The 19,839-nt window shown below is 39.2% G+C and overlaps 1 protein-coding gene and 1 non-coding gene across 2 annotated transcripts in view; both read left to right on the top strand.

Annotated features, from left to right (window-relative positions):
- LOC126185204 (hemicentin-1-like) overlaps window positions 1-19,839 on the top strand; it is a 747,875-nt gene that overhangs the window by 122,953 nt on the left and 605,083 nt on the right. Inside the window, exon 2 of the mRNA XM_049928085.1 lies at window positions 7,907-8,109. Coding sequence (XP_049784042.1) covers window positions 7,907-8,109 — 203 coding nt within the window. The remainder of the gene's footprint in view (window positions 1-7,906; window positions 8,110-19,839) is intronic.
- Window positions 14,448-14,522, top strand: Trnat-ugu (transfer RNA threonine (anticodon UGU)). The gene has a single exon. It is a non-coding gene; the product is annotated as a tRNA-Thr (tRNA).

A 19,839-nucleotide genomic window follows, 5' to 3' on the forward strand; every position in this document is an offset into this window, starting at 1 on the left:
GAGCAACAGTGTCCCTAATTTGCTGGGAAGTGGCAGTGCGGTCCCCTACGGCACTGCGTAAGATCCTACAGTCTTGGCGTGCATCCGTGCGTCGCTGCGGTCCGGTCCCAGGTCGACGGGCACGTGCACCTTCCACCGACCACTGGCGACAACATCGATGTACTGTGGAGACCTCACGCGCCACGTGTTGAGCAATTCGGCGGTACGTCCACCTGGCCTCCCGCATGCCCACTATACGCCCTCACTCAAAGTCCGTCAACTGCACATACGGTTCACATCCACGCTGTCGCGGCATGCTACCAGTGTTAAAGACTGCGATGGAGCTCCGTATGCCACGGCAAACTGGCTGACACTGACGGCGGCGGTGCACAAATGCTGCGCAGCTAGCGCCATTCGACGGCCAACACCGCGGTTCCTGGTGTGTCCGCTGTGCCGTGCGTGTGATCATTGCTTGTACAGCCCTCTCGCAGTGTCCGGAGCAAGTATGGTGGGTCTGACACACCGGTGTCAATGTGTTCTGTTTTCCATTTCCAGGAGTGTATTATGAAATTATAATCAGACTGTTATTAAGCAACATCTAAATATCTAGATGAAACCCTTACATTTTTCAAGAAATACATAGAACTAATATATTCATTATGTTACGATATTAGTATGGCATTGTTGATCCGAGCTGAAGCAACGTCCATGTAACTTAGTTGAGCAGCGGTAGACCTACACACGTCTCTGTTGGTCACGGGCCCTGTGTATGATTTTCTGCTATAAGCTATGCTACCTTCAGACAGGCATTTACTACAGACACTATTTTTCTATGGACCTTTCAGAGACAGTGTAACGGACTATAGCAATGTTAGTATGGTATTGGTTTGCTCAGTTTACAGGTTTGCTGAATGTGTTTGAAAGTGTGTGAATGTGCCAGGTAGTATCTAATAATATAACATAATTTTGTGTATATGTATTATAAAAAAGCTTTTGTCCAAGCTGTTTTCTGCACGTACTTTACCAGAAAGAAAGAGGTAATTAAAAATAAATGACCAACAGAAGAATTACTAAACTTGGTTCAAAAGACCAGTGAATTCACTACACATTTTCAGTGTAATATCTAATGCATACCAAATAAGACCAGTTAGCCGGTAGTGGTGACCTAAATGCGGTGTTTTGCTGGTATTGTATGTTGTTTGGAAGGGCTAGAAACATAGCTGGACCAAAACTGGGTACACGTTTTTAAGAAATTTAATGGAGTTGATAACTGAGCATGGACTGTCTGTTAACCGTCAACAATTGCCTATAGCTGTAGCTGCTTTCCAGGAAAATAGAATAGAAAGTGCACTTGATGACCAGCTTAAAAATGAAATATATCTAACGATCTTAAGGTAAGGCTGAACAGGGACATCCTTCAAAGGCTTACTAATGCAATGTGTTTTCTTGGGAAATAACAGATGGTCTTTCAGGGACACGATGAAGCAGTAAATTCTATTAATAATAGAAACTGTGTGGAACTGTTGAAGTACTGTAGGGGAGAGTGTTGTACCTTGGGCCATGTCCACTTCGGTTGATTCTGAGTAGTTCTGCCATCTGGTGTGAAGTAAATCAACTACTGCCATGGAGTTAACTATTATGTATACCCTTTGCCCAGCAGTTCATTTGTAATATTTGAAAAACAAACTACACATGTTTATCTCAATTGTAATCTTTGGTGGTGTGAAAGTATTTTTCTGCTTTGTCATATTTAGTGTACTGAGGGAACTGAGAAAGACCTTTTGAGAAGATTATTATCAAGGTAAATAGTGAATATCATCATATTTACATTGAACTGTGTGACATTCCTGTAAGCTATAACCTCAAAGTATGGGCTGTTGTATATTGATGCACTGCTGGTTGTTTCAATCTGTTGGTTTACTTTATTTGTACGAAAATGCCATGAAGTAAAACTGGAAAAACCAGGGGAAATGTGGACAGTGATGCACTCTCTGAAGGTTTAAAGGAGGTTTTATCCAATAAAACTAAGGTTGGATCTGCAGCAAAGAAGTATGGACTTTCAAGAACTACCTTGACAAGACATTTATTAACTATGCAGGGTAATGAAGAAGACAAATTTGTATATGTATCCATGAACAATGTAAAAAGAGTGTTTTCAGAACATAAAGAAATATAACTAGTGGAATATTTCAAGCAAGCAGCAAGACTGAATTAAAGACTGACAAAAGGGAAAGCATTGGAACTTGCTTATGAATATGCTGTAGCCAATGACGTAAGAATTCCAGATGCATGGGATAAAAACAAATCAGCAGGTTTAATGTGGTTTAGAGGTTTGCAAAAGCACTTTCCTTCCCTATTGTTAAGAAAACCAGAAGCAACAAGCTTGTGTCAAGCTATGGCCTTCAATTTTGCAAATGTTTCTGAATTTAGAAGAATTTGAAAACTGTTATGTCCAGGACTCATTTTCCACCAGGCAAAATTTATAATCTTGATGAAACTGGAAATTCAACTGTCAATATTCCACCAAAAGTTATTTGTGAAAAAGGCACTATGCAGATTGGTAGCATGACTTCTAGAGAAAGGAGAGTGAATATTACAATAATACACTCCTGGAAATTGAAATAAGAACACCGTGAATTCATTGTCCCAGGAAGGGGAAACTTTATTGACACATTCCTGGGGTCAGATACATCACATGATCACACTGACAGAACCACAGGCACATAGACACAGGCAACAGAGCATGCACAATGTCGGCACTAGTACAGTGTATATCCACCTTTCGCAGCAATGCAGGCTGCTATTCTCCCATGGAGACGATCGTAGAGATGCTGGATGTAGTCCTGTGGAATGGCTTGCCATGCCATTTCCACCTGGCACCTCAGTTGGACCAGCGTTCGTGCTGGACGTGCAGACCGCGTGAGACGACGCTTCATCCAGTCCCAAACATGCTCAATGGGGGACAGATCCGGAGATCTTGCTGGCCAGGGTAGTTGACTTACACCTTCTAGAGCACGTTGGGTGGCACGGGATACATGCGGACGTGCATTGTCCTGTTGGAACAGCAAGTTCCCTTGCCGGTCTAGGAATGGTAGAACGATGGGTTCGATGATGGTTTGGATGTACCGTGCACTATTCAGTGTCCCCTTGACGATCACCAGTGGTGTACGGCCAGTGTAGATCGCTCCCCACACCATGATGCCGGGTGTTGGCCCTGTGTGCCTCGGTCGTATGCAGTCCTGATTGTGGCGCTCACCTGCACGGCGCCAAACACGCATACGACCATCATTGGCACCAAGGCAGAAGCGACTCTCATCGCTGAAGACGATACGTCTCCATTCGTTCCTCCATTCACGCCTGTCGCGACACCACTGGAGGCGGGCTGCACGATGTTGGGGCGTGAGCGGAAGACGGCCTAACGGTGTGCGGGACCGTAGCCCAGCTTCATGGAGACGGTTGCGAATGGTCCTCGCCGATACCCCAGGAGCAACAGTGTCCCTAATTTGCTGGGAAGTAGCGGTGTGGTCCCCTACGGCACTGCGTAGGATCCTACGGTCTTGGCGTGCATCCGTGCGTCGCTGCGGTCCGGTCCGGTCCCAGGTCGACGGGCACCTGCACCTTCCGCCGACGTACGTCCACCCGGCCTCCCGCATGCCCACTATACGCCCTCGCTCAAAGTCCGTCAACTGCACATACGGTTCACGTCCACGCTGTCGCGGCATGCTACCAGTGTTAAAGACTGCGATGGAGCTCCGTATGCCACGGCAAACTGGCTGACACTGACGGCGGCGGTGCACAAATGCTGCGCAGCTAGCGCCATTCGACGGCCAACACCGCGGTTCCTGGTGTGTCCGCTGTGCCGTGCGTGTGATCATTGCTTGTACAGCCCTCTCGCAGTGTCCGGAGCAAGTATGGTGGGTCTGACACACCGGTGTCAATGTGTTCTTTTTTCCATTTCCAGGAGTGTAGTTGCTGCCAATGCCATAGGATATCATGTTCCACTGATGCTAATACACCCGCGCATGCGCTTTAAAGACCACGTGTTATTCAGAGCCCTGGCTGGAATCAGAAAATCCATTACAGTGGACAAATGAAGAACCCTTTCTAGATTTTTTAAACCATTTTATATCGTGTGAGAAGCCAAATGTCATAGAACCAATTTTACTGGTGCTGGACAACCACGAGTCTCACATTTCTTTGTAGGCTATTGATCTATGCAGGGCTGGTGGTGTAGTTTTATTAACTTTGCCTCCACATATGTCACACAAACTGCGACCACTTGACTACACAGTGTTTGGACCATATAAAGCTTTCTATAACACTGCCATGAATGAGTGGATGTTGGCTAATCCTGGGAAACCAGCATCACTTTATGATACCTCAAGCACTGTAGGTAAGGCATTTAGAAAAGCATTCACCAAGGAGAATATCGAAAAGGGCTTTAAGGTTACTGGAATTTATCCAGTCAATGAGAATACTTTTGGTGACTTTTAATTCCTGCCTGCAAATGTTACCGATAGACCTTATGAGTCTGATGAACCAAAGGAAATCGAAGATATTGTCCACACTGCTGTCTCTCAACAGAGATCACAGTTGACAGAAGATAATCATATATCACCAGAATTGTTGCATCCATATCCCAAAGCAGGACCATGGAAGATAACTTGTGGACGAAGAGCTGGGAAGAATAGAATCCTAACGGATACGCCAGAGAGAAATGAAATTGAAAGCAAGAAAAAAGACAAGAAGAAGAATAAAGTCCCAGTCACATGTCACCTGGAATTTCCACACCCTTCCTCAGAAGACAAAAATTGTGAAATAAATTTGAACAATACAAGTGATGATGATCTGGAAATCTTAAGATCACAGTTCCTCAAAAATGAAATCGATGATTTTGAAATTGGAACAGAACTGAAAGAAGGGGACTATGCTGTGACCTGTCTTGCTGGAAAAAAGAATATTTCATACTATGTATCAAAAGTTTCAAGAAGCCATTGGTAATGAGTATGAAGTTCAGTACCTAAAGAGAATTAGGAAAAGCAGTAAATTCCCTAGGCCAGGATTGGACACCTTCTGTCTACCTACGGACGATGTTGTACTGAAGCTTCTTAAACCTTCCACTGTTGGAACATCCCAGAGGCAAAGTTCACGGTAGTATTTCCCTGTAGACTTCACCACAATGTATGATGTAAAGTGATGCGTAAAAAGTGTCATAATGTATTATACTATACACTAAAAAAATGTATGGTATTGATTTAATGTAAAACTGTATATTTGTGTTTTATTTAAAAATATAATTTAGTGGCCCAAGCTACAACCTATAGTTGTACCTTGGGCCACTTTGCAGCCTTCTTCTGGGAGTTGGTATCAACTTAGAAACTCATAATAAATCTGTTTTCAGAACATTATCTTATTGAGAAAGAAACGTATGTTAATCTCCAATATTGAGCAAGACCTGTAATTGAAATAGTTAAGCTATAGAAAATAAAAATAAAAATTTGGCCTGAGGTACAACACATTCTGCAGAGTATGATCCTCTTTTAGCGAAACACATAGAAACCTCAGTTGTGTTTGAATGAATTTCTAATATAATTCAAAATTATGTAATATAAGTTGTGGGCTCAACTGTTTCATCAGCTATAAAATGGGAAATTGTGGAAGTTCCTTTTGTAGCTATCATGCTTGATGAATCTTCAGATGTGGTGAATAAAGTACAGTTTTCTGTATTCCTGACTTGTGTTTATGAAGGAAAGATTCTTGGAATTCAGTGATGTAAGTGGTGACACACATGTCTATGCTACTGTAGATCTCATCCAGCACATCTTATCTAAACTGGGATGTAATGAAAAACTGATTGCACAAATGTTTGATGGTGTGACGATTATGGCGGGAAATCTGAATAGGGTTCAGAAATTAACCAAAGTCACAAATTGTAAAAGCCATATTTTTTCACTTTTGTGTTCATGTACTTAACATGGTTTTGTCTCAATGCACCAGCCAAATACTGAAGTGTAAAATAATTTTAGTTTGCATAATGACTTTCTGCTTTTTTTTTTTTCAAAATCTCCTCAACATGTTAAATTTTTGGATAAATTTTTGCCACATTGTCTTCTACACATCTGTCCAGCGCGATGGAATTACTCATCAAGACATAATCACTGGGTGCAGAGCTAAGCTTTGTGATGTGTTTAGTGCTATGCTACAACATCTTCAATAAATTGATTCAGATATTTTAGCACAAATTACTGGCTTTCACACACTTTTAGGACATTTCAAGTTTGTTTTTCTCTTGAACCATTCGCCAAAATATATACCTTCACAGATGTGCACAACAACCTCCAGAACAAAGGAAGTGATATTTTCTACTGTGAACAGAAAATGCAAGATACTAGCCACTCCATAGCCCCACAGGTGAACCTTCGAAGAGGCAAAATATCAACTATAGACGTATCTATTGCAAAGTGTTTGATAACAGTGATAGCCACTTGAATTAAAGATTTCTAGATTATTCTAAACATTTGTTTTAAAATTTTCTTTCACGTGAAAACTATGCATAATATTCTAACCATTTCCTCAAAAGCAGCTTCTAAGGTTTCTTAGATGCATATTGAAAGTTCTTTGATGCTATTTGATGAAAAAGAACTGAATGTAGTGTACAGTACTGAAGAGTTCAGAAATAAAACTATGAGTGAACTTCCAAAACTACTGAGCAATTATTCCTTGCTAAACAAAAGTTTTCAGCATTTTCATATGTTAGTGTCATCACTGTATGCAAAGCTCAATGTACAGGGTGGTTATAATTAAACTTTCATGAGTTTAGAGGACTCTCCCTCCCTCCCCATGAACAAGTGGTTATAGGACAATTGGAAACATTTGTAAGAACATGTGGAAGAGAAAGAACAAATAAATCAATTAAAGAAACACATTTTTCACATGAAAGGGTAACATTTATTAATACAGATTACAAACAATGCTCAATTTGATAAATGTCTGCAACCATGACAGCACAGTACCACACTTGAGATTGCTCTACTGTTGTCTGAAACAGCCGTCATGATGCAGGTCATGCTTGAAGATTGCACAGTCTTGTCCATGACATCAGTAACTTCTTCAACAGTTTGTAACAGAATTGGCCATCAGCCTCTCCCAGGATCAGTTCCCAAATCACCAGTTAATTCAAACTTCTGAATCATGTTCTTTATCCCTGGTGCAGAAAGAGGACCTCTCCATATCCCATTAATCCATTGATACTCACAAAGAGCAGCAGGTCTATTGCTGTTGTTTTGATAAAATAGCTTTATGAGCAAAGCCTTGCTCACCTTGTCCAGTCCCATGTTGACTGACTGCTACTGTAATGCACACTGCTTGTGTTTCAACCCTATGTGGCCATACCGGTACTGGCTCCTAACAGCAAGTCATGACACTATCACTACTAACAGTGGCAATCCAGCAGTGCTAAAGTTGGGTACCCATATGGTGAATAGTCTTCCATCTACACTGGCTCAGGTAGTGAAAATTTAATTATAACTATGCTAAGTGTTCAGTACACTTGATTGATGTAGAAGTTTTGAGACTCGTTTGTTGTTTAGCTGTGGTTGACTGGGGCGTCAGTTCAATGAGCTCTGTGATGTGTCTCTCATTCTGTACATACAATTTTACTCATGCATAGAATACACCCGTGATGTCTGTACTTTCCTGTTTGATAACTATAATGTTGTTGTTAATGACATCGAATGCCATCAAGAGGTCTAAAAGTGTTGCTTAAATGTGATCTTGGTTATCTGTTGTGCTTCAAGCTCTGTATTTTCATGCACTTGGCAGTTTCCTGTAACTGGCCTTCCACAGAAATTGGTAATAATTTTTCACTAATTTTTGTATGGTTTTCTATAGAGAAATGACTTCAAAATCTCATTTTTCTTTTTCACAGTGAATATGATCATGGCAATACTGAAGATGGTACACTGCTTTTCCGCATGCCTCCTACATCATTGGCCTTTGTGTTTGATACCACAGGCTCCATGCACGATGACCTGGCACAAGCACGTCGGGGCACAGATGGCATTATGGAAATACTTAAACGACATCAGGATGTGGTTGACAACTATATCTTGGTACCCTTCAATGACCCTGGTAAGATGATCTGGTCAAGACAAACAATAATTAAAACTTCTATGAAATAATAAAATGAAGACTAATTGTAATTATTTTTTCATTAAAGTATCATAATTAAATTCTAAAATAGAAAATAGTTATTTTTGTACTGTGAAAATCCATTTTTTAAAATACCCAGCTACTTGTGATCTTTAAATGCTACACTGTAATAGATGGAAATTCTGGGATGAGCAGTAAATACCTCTTGAAGATAGATCACTGTACACTGAATAGAAAATGTACTTGGAAACAGCCACACACATAGAATGGGATGATTATGAGCATTTGGACAGTCATTCGTGCAGCTCCCATAATCTCTCTCTCTCTCTCTCTCTCTCTCTCTCTCTCTCTCTCTCTCTCTCTCTCTCTCTCTCTCTCAATCTGTCAGTTGGTCTCTCACTCTCTCTCTCGAATACAGAAACTGATGTGTTGGAGAGAGAGTACTCTCACTGCCGTGAAAAATACAACAGTTTAGTATGTCATAAGACCGGGATGTCAGTACTCATAAGCCTGGTTCTACATGTGAGAGCCAGATGCGGGATGGGCAAGATGTGATATCAGCACATTTGATCATGTGTACCTAGAATATGTAGCACACTGTCTCTTAAGTTGTGCAGCCTCTGGGCTTTTCTTCTTTCTGGGATGTACTGTTAGTACCTAGATTTAGGGAAATGTGCACTGTGAATCAGCTCATGTGGGAAACTGCATATGGGTGATAGTGGTTGACATAGACTGCTGTGGTTTGCAACAGCAGATAGATGTGCAACAGTACAGCAGATGACTCTGAAATTTTGTAATGGACAATGACAACCATGGAGAAACCATACCCTCCACAAGTTCTTCCTCACCCTGAGGAATGGAAGAAAATGTTCCCTACAGCTTCACTTATTGCTTATCATAAGGCACAGAGTTAGCATGGTCACAGGAGTATTAAAAGCACACTATGTCAAAGTACAAGTACAGCAGATATCACATGAGACTTTGTTGCCTATAATGTACCATTCAGGCAAGTGAGGTAGATGTTCTCATGTGGGGTTGTGAAAATTCACAGAAAATGGATGCTATTGTGTCCACCATGTGCTGACTGGTGAAGGATAGAGGAAGATAAAAAAAAAACCACTGTCGGATCACTTTCAGATGTTTTTTCACCAGTTTTACCTGAAAATCAACCTGTACCTTCAGGAAGATCATTTCTGAGTTGTGTTAAAATAGTTTGAGAAAAACTCCATCACTTGTCTTACCTATGTTATGTTATGTGTTATGTGGTTTATTCATCTCATTACATACAATTTTCAAATCATTTGATTTGATGTACAGGAGACATGTCAAGGTTTACAAAAGAAACTTTTTTCACTTTTTTAAGAGAAATACAAAAGTTTACATTATATTTTACATTTCTAAGTTACAGCTACACATGTACATAAAATAATAAATGTATTACAATCCCTGTGTTCAGATTGTGAAGCTGTCCTCAATGAATTCATCAACAGAATAATAACACTTTTCCACCAGGAGAGTAAAGAGCAATCTTTTCAGTGAACCAAACTCCATTTTAAATATATTACTGCCTTTTATTTTATTGAAAATTTTTAACCCCATATACTCTGGCGTTGGGGCATAAAGTTTTAAATGATGTGTTGGAAGTTTGAAGTTATCTCTGTGGCGAGTGCTGTAGTTGTGGTCAAAACGGAAATTGTCTAGTGTATGTTGATTTCTATATAGGAACACCACCATCTCACATATGTAAAGTGAGGGGATAGATAGTACTTTTAAATTTTTTAACAGTGGTCGACAGGATTCCCATTTTTTTGCAACACACATGTTTCTAATTACTTTCTTTTGTAATACTAGGAGCCTAGTGACATTTGCTGAATTTCCCCAGAAGATTATGCCATAACGAATAACTGACTCAAAGTAGCAGTGATAAACTATCTTTCTTGTATCCATGTTTGTGGCACCTGACAAAATACACATTGCAAATGCTAAGTTGTTCAGTTTATTTGCTAAGTAATCTATGTGTACCTTCAAATTTAAATTTTTGTCAAGATTTATGCCTAAGAACTTCACGTGGTTTGTTTCTGTGATATCCTGATCATTGCAAGTTATCTTTATTTCACTCCTTTCTACTGATTTAGCTTCAAATTGCATCATTTTGGTTTTAGTTACATTTAGTTTTAGTCCATTTTGATAGAACCAAGATTCAAGTTTTTCTAAAGTATTTTTGGCTTTTTCTGGAATATTTTCAGATACCTCATTTTCAATTAGAACTGATGTATCATCAGCAAATAAGACTGAATGAACATCAATAGCAAGTGGTAGGTCATTTACGTAAAAAAGAAACAGATAGGGACCCAATATCGAACCTTGTGGGACTCCTTGGGGAACTGTTTTCCAGTCTGATGAATAATTGGTTCCATTTGAAGTTAAAATTACTCTTTGTTTCCTACCTGACAGGTAAGAGCTAAACCATTTTAAAGCAGTGTCTCTGATTCCATACATCTGTAATTTGTGGAGGAGTAATGCATGGTTCACTGAATCAAAAGCTTTAGTCAGATCACAGAATATACCTGTGACCTTTCTACCTCTATCTAACATGGAGCATATTTTTTGGATAAACTCATTTATAGCATTCGCAGTGCTTTTACCCTGTTGGAATCTGAACTGGTTTTTAAAAATTATATCATTTACAGTAAGAAAGTTATTAATTTGTTTTGCTGCAATCTTTTCAAACACTTTAGAGAAGACCGGCATGAGAGAGATAGGGCGGTAATTCCCCATATCTTCTGTCGATACTTTCTTGAATAGAGGTTTGATCTCACCATATTTCAATACCTCTGGAAAGCATCCCTGTTCATAAGATTGATTTATAATAGTTGACAGTGGTTGGGAAATAATATCGTACACATACTTGATTACAGATGTTGGTATTTCATCCTGCCCATGTGAGGTTTTGTTTTTTAGAGACAATATTTCCTTTTCCACATCCCTTTGGGTTATTTTTTCAAATTGTTTAAAAGATATGTTCTGGCTGTTTTCCAAATTTGTGATGCCCTGATAGAATGTCATATCCACATCCGATCTTACTACGTTTAGGAAGAATTCATTGAAACAACTTGACATCTGAACAGGGTTTACTATAATTTCATTTTCATGTCTAATTTTCAAAATCTCATTAATTTTTACTTTGGCTCCTAGTTCAGACTGAACAACTGACCACACTGCTTTTGTCTTATTTCTGTGTTCTCGTGTGAATTTATTATTTGCCATTTTTTTAGCTGCCGCTACAACTTTCCTAAATACAGCTTTATACTGTTTGACATAAATAACAAAATCTGGATTTCTGTTTGATTTTAACTCATTGTGGAGCTCTCTCTTTCTGGCACTAGAGATCTTTATTCCTGTTGTAATCCATTTCAGTTTACCATTAACTTTCTTTTGCTTATATCTACGAGGAAATGATTCATTAAATACCTCTAAGAAACAATTTAAGAATTTGTCATAGTTTATCGAGCTTGAACTATTGTAGTCTACAGGCCAGCTTATTATACTTAATTTACTGCGGAATAAATCCATTTTACTTTTACTGAGATCTCTTTTTATACACACTTCTGGAGGCTTTAGGTTATTTGCTTTTGGGAGCTCAATAAACAGAGCTGAGTGATCTGAAATACCCAAGTCTAAGCAGTATTTGTGCTTATTTCCACTGTCAAATTTGTAGTTAGTAATAATATTATCAATGCAGGTCACTGATCTGCTGTTTTCTCTAGTGCCTTCAGAAAAATTTAGCTTGAAACCAGATTTCTGAATTAAGTCATGAAATTTTGTGGAATCATTCCTTTCAACTACACTTCTCCCCTCTGGTTACCAGACATGGATTCCACGAACACCTCTGGTTTGGCAGTCTGGATTCTCCTAACACAGCGGCAAAATCTGCAGTGACCAAGTGAGGTGGCGCAGTGGCTAGCACATTGGACTCGCATTCAGGAGGATAACAGTTCAACCCCGTGTCTGGCCATCATGATTTAGGTTTTCCGTGACTTCCCTAAATCGCTCCAGGCAAATGCTGGGATGGTTCCTTTGAAAGGGCATGGCTGACTTCCTTCCCTAATCTGATGAGACTGATGACCTCACTGTCTGGTGTCTCCCCCAAACAACCCAGCCCAAAATCTGCACTGTTACCAAAAATTAGTTACTGCAAGATACTCATCTTTATCTATGAACTGTGCCATTTTTTTTGGCTCCTCCAATGGCACAGTACAATACTGTTGTATGGGATTTCAATGTGTATCATAATTTTGAATGTCTTCTTTCTAGCAAACAAAAAATTAATTACATAACTTTTTTTCCTGAGGTGATAATTGAAACTGTTTGACTACTCCTCATATTTATATTCTCACACTCATCCTATTTTGGTCAAATGTTGACTGTCACTTTATGAAATACAACATGACCAAGCACTCATACTTGTCAAATGTTATTGTTGTAAATTATACGTAGACATATGTACCCTTCTAAGCTAGTCATTTTGAGGCCTCCACTGATCATTGTACATCTATTACTCCTCATTAAAACAATAAAAAACAGGTTACAGAAATATGTGCAGAATTTCTAAGACAATAAAAATGAGTTTCGAGTGTACTACCTACAAACATGGCATACGTATTTAATACAATTTTTTATACTCTACATGGTGGTACTCTCAGAACACAATATCTTGTACCACTTTTGAATGCCATAACTCTTTATTTACTTCGGTTTTGTAAAAGTGTATATATTATGTTTTATATCTGAATTTTCATTAAGTAGGATAATAAAGATCATGTGCACCAGTTTAAATTGCATATTATGCACTATTAATTGTCAACATCACAGCCAAACTACTTCTTTGATCACCATAAGAAATCTATATGACATAGTGTGTAAGGTTCTCTTTCCTTTGGCACCTTACATGACATCTTAGTACATGCATTTGTGTGTTTGAATGAATTAATGTGCTTTTTTTCAAAATTACACATTATTAAAACATTATTTGCGATATATGTCATTTTTATCATAACATCTTTGTGAGAAGTTCATGCTTTTCATGTCAACAATACACTTAATTTGGTGTATGTAGATTTTATATAGCTCTTATAGAACATGCTTTATCTTTTTTTCCATTTAACACAAGTTTATGCTTTTCCATTGTGTTGGTGGAAAGAACCATTTCACATTGGATTGTTACATCACCTAGGGAAACCAGCTCTCATATGTAACTCTCATCATTTCCCTAGCAATGCTCATTCTAACTCATTTACTGCTTGAGTGTAGACTATAAAATGTGAAATTATCAATTTCTTGAAGTCTACATAGTATCCTCAAAATAGCTTTAGGGAGTTACATCTTCTATGTATGACAGTAGTATCTGTTCCCGAAAGAACAGTTACCGTTGGTGACCATGCAGCTTTGCTAGAATGAAATGATAATTAAATGGACACCCTATCTGCAAAGAGTCGTTAATGTACTTCATTGGGGACATGTTGAAAATGTGTGCCCCGACTGGGACTCGAACCCAGGATCTCCTGCTTACATGGCAGACACTCTATCCATCTGAGCCACTGAGAGCACAGAGGACAGTGTGCCTGCAGGGACTTATCCCTTGCACACTCCTCGTGAGGCCCACATTCCCAACATGTCCACACCATTACATTCGTAGTGAGCCTAACAGATGTTTGCCCATCATACTCATTACTCGTGGCAGATTAATCTACCAAGTCCTGTACGAGTTTGGGCATAGCATGTGCTTTCGCACAAGAAGGTCAATGGCTGGGAAACCATATTTTAACTATATATTACGGTAGTATCTGTTCCCGAAAGAACAGTTACCATTGGTGACCATGCAGCTTTACTAGAATGAAATGATAATTAAATGGACACCCTAGCTGCAATGAGGCGTTGATATACTTAATTGGGGACATGTTGAAGATGTGTGCCCCAACCGGGACTCGAACCCCGGATCTCCTGCTTACATGGCAGACGCTCTATCCATCTGAGCCACCGAGAGCACAGAGGACAGTGCGCCTGCAGGGACTTATCCCTTGCACACTCCCTGTGAGGCCCACATTCCCAACATGTCCACACCACTACATTTGTAGTGCACCTAATAGATGTTTGCCCATCATACTCATTACTCGTGGCAGATTAATCTACCAAGTCCCGTATGAGTTCGGGCATAGCGTGTGCTTTCGCACAAGGTCAGTGGCCGGGAAACCATATTTTAACTATATATTATGGTAGTATCTCTTCTCGAAAGAACAGTTACCGTTGGTGTCCTCTGTGCTCTCGGTGGCTCAGATGGATAGAGCATCTGTCATGTAAGCAGGAGATCCCGGGTTCGAGTCCCGGTTGGGGCACACATTTTCAACATGTCCCCAATAAAGTATATCAACGCCCCTTTGCAGCTAGGATGTCCATTTAATTATCATTTAGTTACATCTTCTTTTAAAATGATGAACTCATGTGTTTTATCGAAATGTAGTAGCACAAGAGAACCGTGAAAAATGTTGTCTGAAGTGGACAGGCAATAGGAATAAAAAGCTCTACAGCACTGCAGTCCCACTTTGTGAACATCTACATCATTGTTTGCTGCCATGGCGGGCATCACATATAATAAAAAAAATGGGGATTTTTATTCTCTGTGGTACATGTAACATAATAAACTTGAGGCAGTGTTGTGCATAATTTGTACTATATCATCAATTACAAACTAAATTTGTTATTCATAGAAATTTTTGGCAATGGAATCCTCATTCAAAAAGAATCATTATGGAATTTTGTTGTGTATTTACATGATAAATGGTACAATTTTGTGAATTTTCAGGTGCTTATGAATATTATGCATAATGTAGTTCATAGTAAATTATGGACCACAGCTATGTATTCTGTAAACTTTGCCAGAAATATCTTTCCAGAAAATTATTTTCCTTTTATTGCAGTGTAACTAGTACTATATTTTCACATTCTTCTGTTCTATGGCATGTTTCTTCTAAGTTAGTGTTTGAAATGTTATGATTGTGATGTAAACTAATTCCTTACAAATTCAACTTCAGTGCTTTAATATTGTGACTTGCATATATAAAGCAGTCATATTGTAGTAGTTTAGTTTATTGCTTCATCAGTAGTGTACCAGGTGTTCCACCTAAGAGTCATCAGGCACACTTTCTCTGGTGTTTCAGCAGATATTTGCAGTTATATTTTTGCAATGTATAGCTGGAGTCATCCCAGACAAATACTACTCATTATTTCTTTCATGCCCAGTGTTGACAGAAATATTTGGAGTGTTTCCTGTTACAAACAAAATTATTTTTAAAGCAGAATTTTATGTGCCCATTTGATAGAGCAATCTCAGATTGATCTAGTGCATTGTTTGTTTTACTGATATGTATTAACAGGGACAGTAAAACATGAAGAATAACCAGTACTGCATTAGGAACTGAGCAGCACTGCCATATGGCAGTAGCAGGAAGAATAGGACCTATCACCACTGTCCACTTGACTCTGTGTGGCTTGTCAGTGTTAGGTCTAATGATCCTGCACAATGGAGGCAGGAATGGTGGAGAACTCAGGGTATTACATACGTATCCCAAACAAAATTTGAAGTGCTGTCATCTATGGAAACTGATCATGTTATAGACACTTCACCAGCTGCAAAGTGAGCTGTGACCAGTGTCAAGTGAAAGCAAAGACAGGAGGATAGCAGTCTGTTAACTGATTGCAGTTCAACATACAGTGAATCATGATACCCTAAAAAGCTGTTAACTAGGTGGTGACTTCCTGGACATGTGCTGAAAGGTTAAGAATTGTAAGGTACCCCTATATAGATCATAGATGCACTACAGAGCAGAGACTGTGTGTGGGGTGCTCACAATTTTTTTTAGCTTTGTCAACTCTCTATCCAGTCAAAGTAATGATAGCTCTAGGAGACCCCAAACTATTACTGTAAGAACCAAAGAAATGTCCCTGTACCCTATCAGTCCAAAAAGCTTCAAGACTGCATTAAAAAAAAAAAGAGGAAAGTTAAGATGGTGGTTTCAGTGCTTCAGGTGTTCCAGAAAGTAAACCTCCACTTTAGTACAATCCATGGAACATACATACAACCATGTGAAACTCTCAGAAAAGTCCTTCTTTGGGATGGGGTTCAACTCGTGCAGCACATTTGGTTGACTGTTGGTTATGTCATCAAAGCAGTGACCCTTAAAGTAAATTTCTGCACTTTTGCCATTTTGTGGTAGTTTCATACTGATAACACAAAGTCCTGCCACCCATTTTGATTTTTTTTTTTTTTGAAAAAGAATTGTCCATGTTTTTCATTTCAGTCAAGTCATGGCAGGTGTCCACATGTCATTTTAGTTCAGGAGTCAAGGCATGCAGGCTAAACTTTACACACACTTCCTCTTCTTCATAACATTCTGGAGGATGTCTTGAACATTTTATTTAGAGATGTTGCTTCATTGTGATTTGTGACACAACATCATTCACACATTATGGCCACACATCTACTACTTAACACTGTCAGCTCATGGGTGACTGGTTGAATGCACATCTGTTGTACACAGTTGTTAGTTCAATCTGCCATCTTAGTTACTGTGATTATGTCACTTATATGCCAGGAATAAAATCAGTCTTGGAACGTTTTGGAGATGTGGTGTAGATGAGACTATTAAAATCTTAGTGATCAGCTTTATAAGTATTCACAAAAAGTTCCAATGTTTCAAGTGCTCTTGAAAAGCAGCACAGATCACATAATACTAGGTTCAGGCTTGTCGTAAATCTAAGTGTTTGTAGGAAGGTATTTGTAGGAAGGTATTTGTCACAGCAGACAAGACGTTCTAATCCAAAAAGACAAAAATTGACTCGACATACAAGATTGTTTGGGCAAGACGCTATCAAGTGTTGGCATAACTTGTAATTGAACTTTCCTGTTGAGGACCAGACTCAACCCCAGATTAAACAAAAAACCTTAAAGAAAACCTCAGTTTGCTGGTACACATGTTTCTCAATCATACTGTCACCATTTGAGAAGTCTTTAATGTTCCAGTAACCTGTTGAGAAACTTACAGTTTTGTAGGTAGTGGGCATGATAAGACATTCTGTAAAACATCACTTAATGCCACGTCTGAAAGTTACCTAGAACAGATAGTGCAGAAGCCCATTCATGATGGAAATATATTAGACCTAATGGCCTCAAATAGACCTGACCCTCTTAACATATCCATATTGAAACTGGTACCAGTGACCACGAGGTAGTTGTAGCAACTATGATTACTAGAGTAAAAGGGGAGCTAAAACAATTAGGAAGATTTACATATTCAATAAGCTACATTGAGAGGCAACCATGCCATATCTCAGAGGTGAACTTAAAACAGTTATCTTTGAGCAGGAGTAGAAGACATGTGGCACAAGTTTCAAAAATAGTTACCTGTCCATTGGTTAGGTAAATATCTTGTAGAACAGTTCATGATGGAAGGGACATCCATGGTATACAGTCACTGTAAACAAACATCTAAAGGAACAGTGATTACAGCTTAATAAGTATAAAACAAAGAATAGGACTGTAGAAAGAAAAATGGTGACAAACATATTTTGGTTATCAAGAGGACAAAGCATGAAGTCTTCAGTTTCTACCATAGCAGAATATGATTAAACGATATTTTGCAAAAGCCAAAGAAATTTTGGTCATACATAAAGGTTATCAGTGGCACCAAAATTAGTGTCCTGGCATACAGGGACGACTGAAAATGAAACTGGGGTAGTAAAGCATAAGCATAAACAATGAATTCCATATCCTGATTTTCCTTTACTAAGGAAAATACAGAAGTACTGTCCCAGTTTACTTCTCTCAGTATTTCAAAGATAAGTGTGTAGGTATTAGTGAGAGCAGCATTGAGAAATTACTGAAATTTCCAAAATTAAACAAGTCTTCAGGGTCCAATGGGATTTGTGGCATATTGTATACAGTAATGCTTTTCCAACTCTGCCCCATGTGGCATGAGCATTAAGGAGCATCTGTTAGATTGCTTGTGGGCAAGCACAGCTAGTGTAGGCTACTTGTGAGGTATATTGCACACCTTCTCCACATGCTCGAACTTCTTGGTCACTCCTGCCTACAGGCACAGGGCCATTGCAGTACAGTTGCATATGCAACAGCTCAGCTACCTGATTGTCCTGTTTGCTTGCCCTCTCCCCCCCCCCCCCCCCCCCTCCCCATCTCCCTGTCACCCAACTACCTGAAGGAGCCTAGCTGCCCATGGGTGGACAATAAAGCTGGATGAACCTACTTTACAGAATTTGCAGCTGAGTTAGCTACCATTTAATAATGATCACCCACAGATACCATCAACAAAAAACTATGGTCAGTGGCTGGAAGAACGCACAGCTCACACCCATCCAAAAAAGAGCAGCGGAAATGATCCACAAAAGTACTGTCTATTCTCATTGACATCCATCTGAAAATCCTAAAAATCTTCTGAGTTCAAAATGTAATGAGGTACCTCAAACAAAGTGACCTCCCCTGTGCAAACCAGCATGGGCTCCATAAACATCATATGCAAAACCCCACTTTCACTGTTCTCACATGTCGTCGTGAAAGTCATGGATCTAGGTAATTGGGATTATGCAGTATTTCTTTACTTCTGAAAAGCATTTGACTCAATACCATACTTACAGTTATGAACAAAAGTATGATTATATGGGGCATCAAACAAAATTTGTGACTGGGTTGAGGATTTCTTGGTAGGGAGGATGCGGCATGTTATCTTGGATGGAGAATCATCAACAGAAACAGAAGTAATTCCAAGGACCTTGTTGTTCATATTTTATGATCTGGCTCACAATATTAATCATAAGCTTAAACCTTTTTGCAGATGTTACTATTATTTACAACAAAGTACTGCCTGAAAAAGCTGCAAAAATATTCAGTCAGATATTGGTAATATTTTATTGTGGTAGAAAGATTGGTGCATAAAAGTAGTATACTATGATGACAACATCAGTGGATCAAAGTGAGAATCAACTGACATGTACAAATACCTGAATGTAACGATCTGCAGGCATATGAAATGCAATGATCACATAGTCTCTTTTGATGAGGTTGGTGGCAGACTTTGGTTAATTGGCAAGATACTGGGAAAATTCAGTTATCCTACAAAGGAGACTGCTTATGAATTACTTGTGCCTTCCACCTAAGTGTATTGCTTCCATATGTGGGACCCATACCAGACATGAATAACAGTGGACATTTAATGTACACAAAGAAGGGCAGCACAAATGGTCTCAGGCTGCATTGCAGAAACATTGCAAAACCTGAATTGGCAGATGCTTTTAGACAGATACCAACTACCCCAAGAAACTGTACTTACAAAGTTTCAAGAATCAATAATAAGTGAAAAATCTGGAGATGTTCTTCATCCCATACGTATCCCTTCCATATAAACTGTGAAGACAATATTTGACTAGTTATGGCATGCACAGAGGCATTTAAGTGGCGGGAGCTCTATTTTGGCAGGGTCTGTGGTTAATGATATAACATATGGTCACCTGGAACACCTGATATATTGCAGAAGAAACTCCCCTAACTGTGTTCAACTGTATTTGGCAGACAGGAGACTTCTTTGAGTCTTGGAGGAATGCAATCCTAATGTGCTTCCAGAAACCAGGGAAGCATCATTCTTG

This window comes from Schistocerca cancellata, chromosome 4, assembly GCF_023864275.1.
Source record: "Schistocerca cancellata isolate TAMUIC-IGC-003103 chromosome 4, iqSchCanc2.1, whole genome shotgun sequence".
Taxonomy (NCBI): Eukaryota; Metazoa; Arthropoda; class Insecta; order Orthoptera; family Acrididae; genus Schistocerca; species Schistocerca cancellata.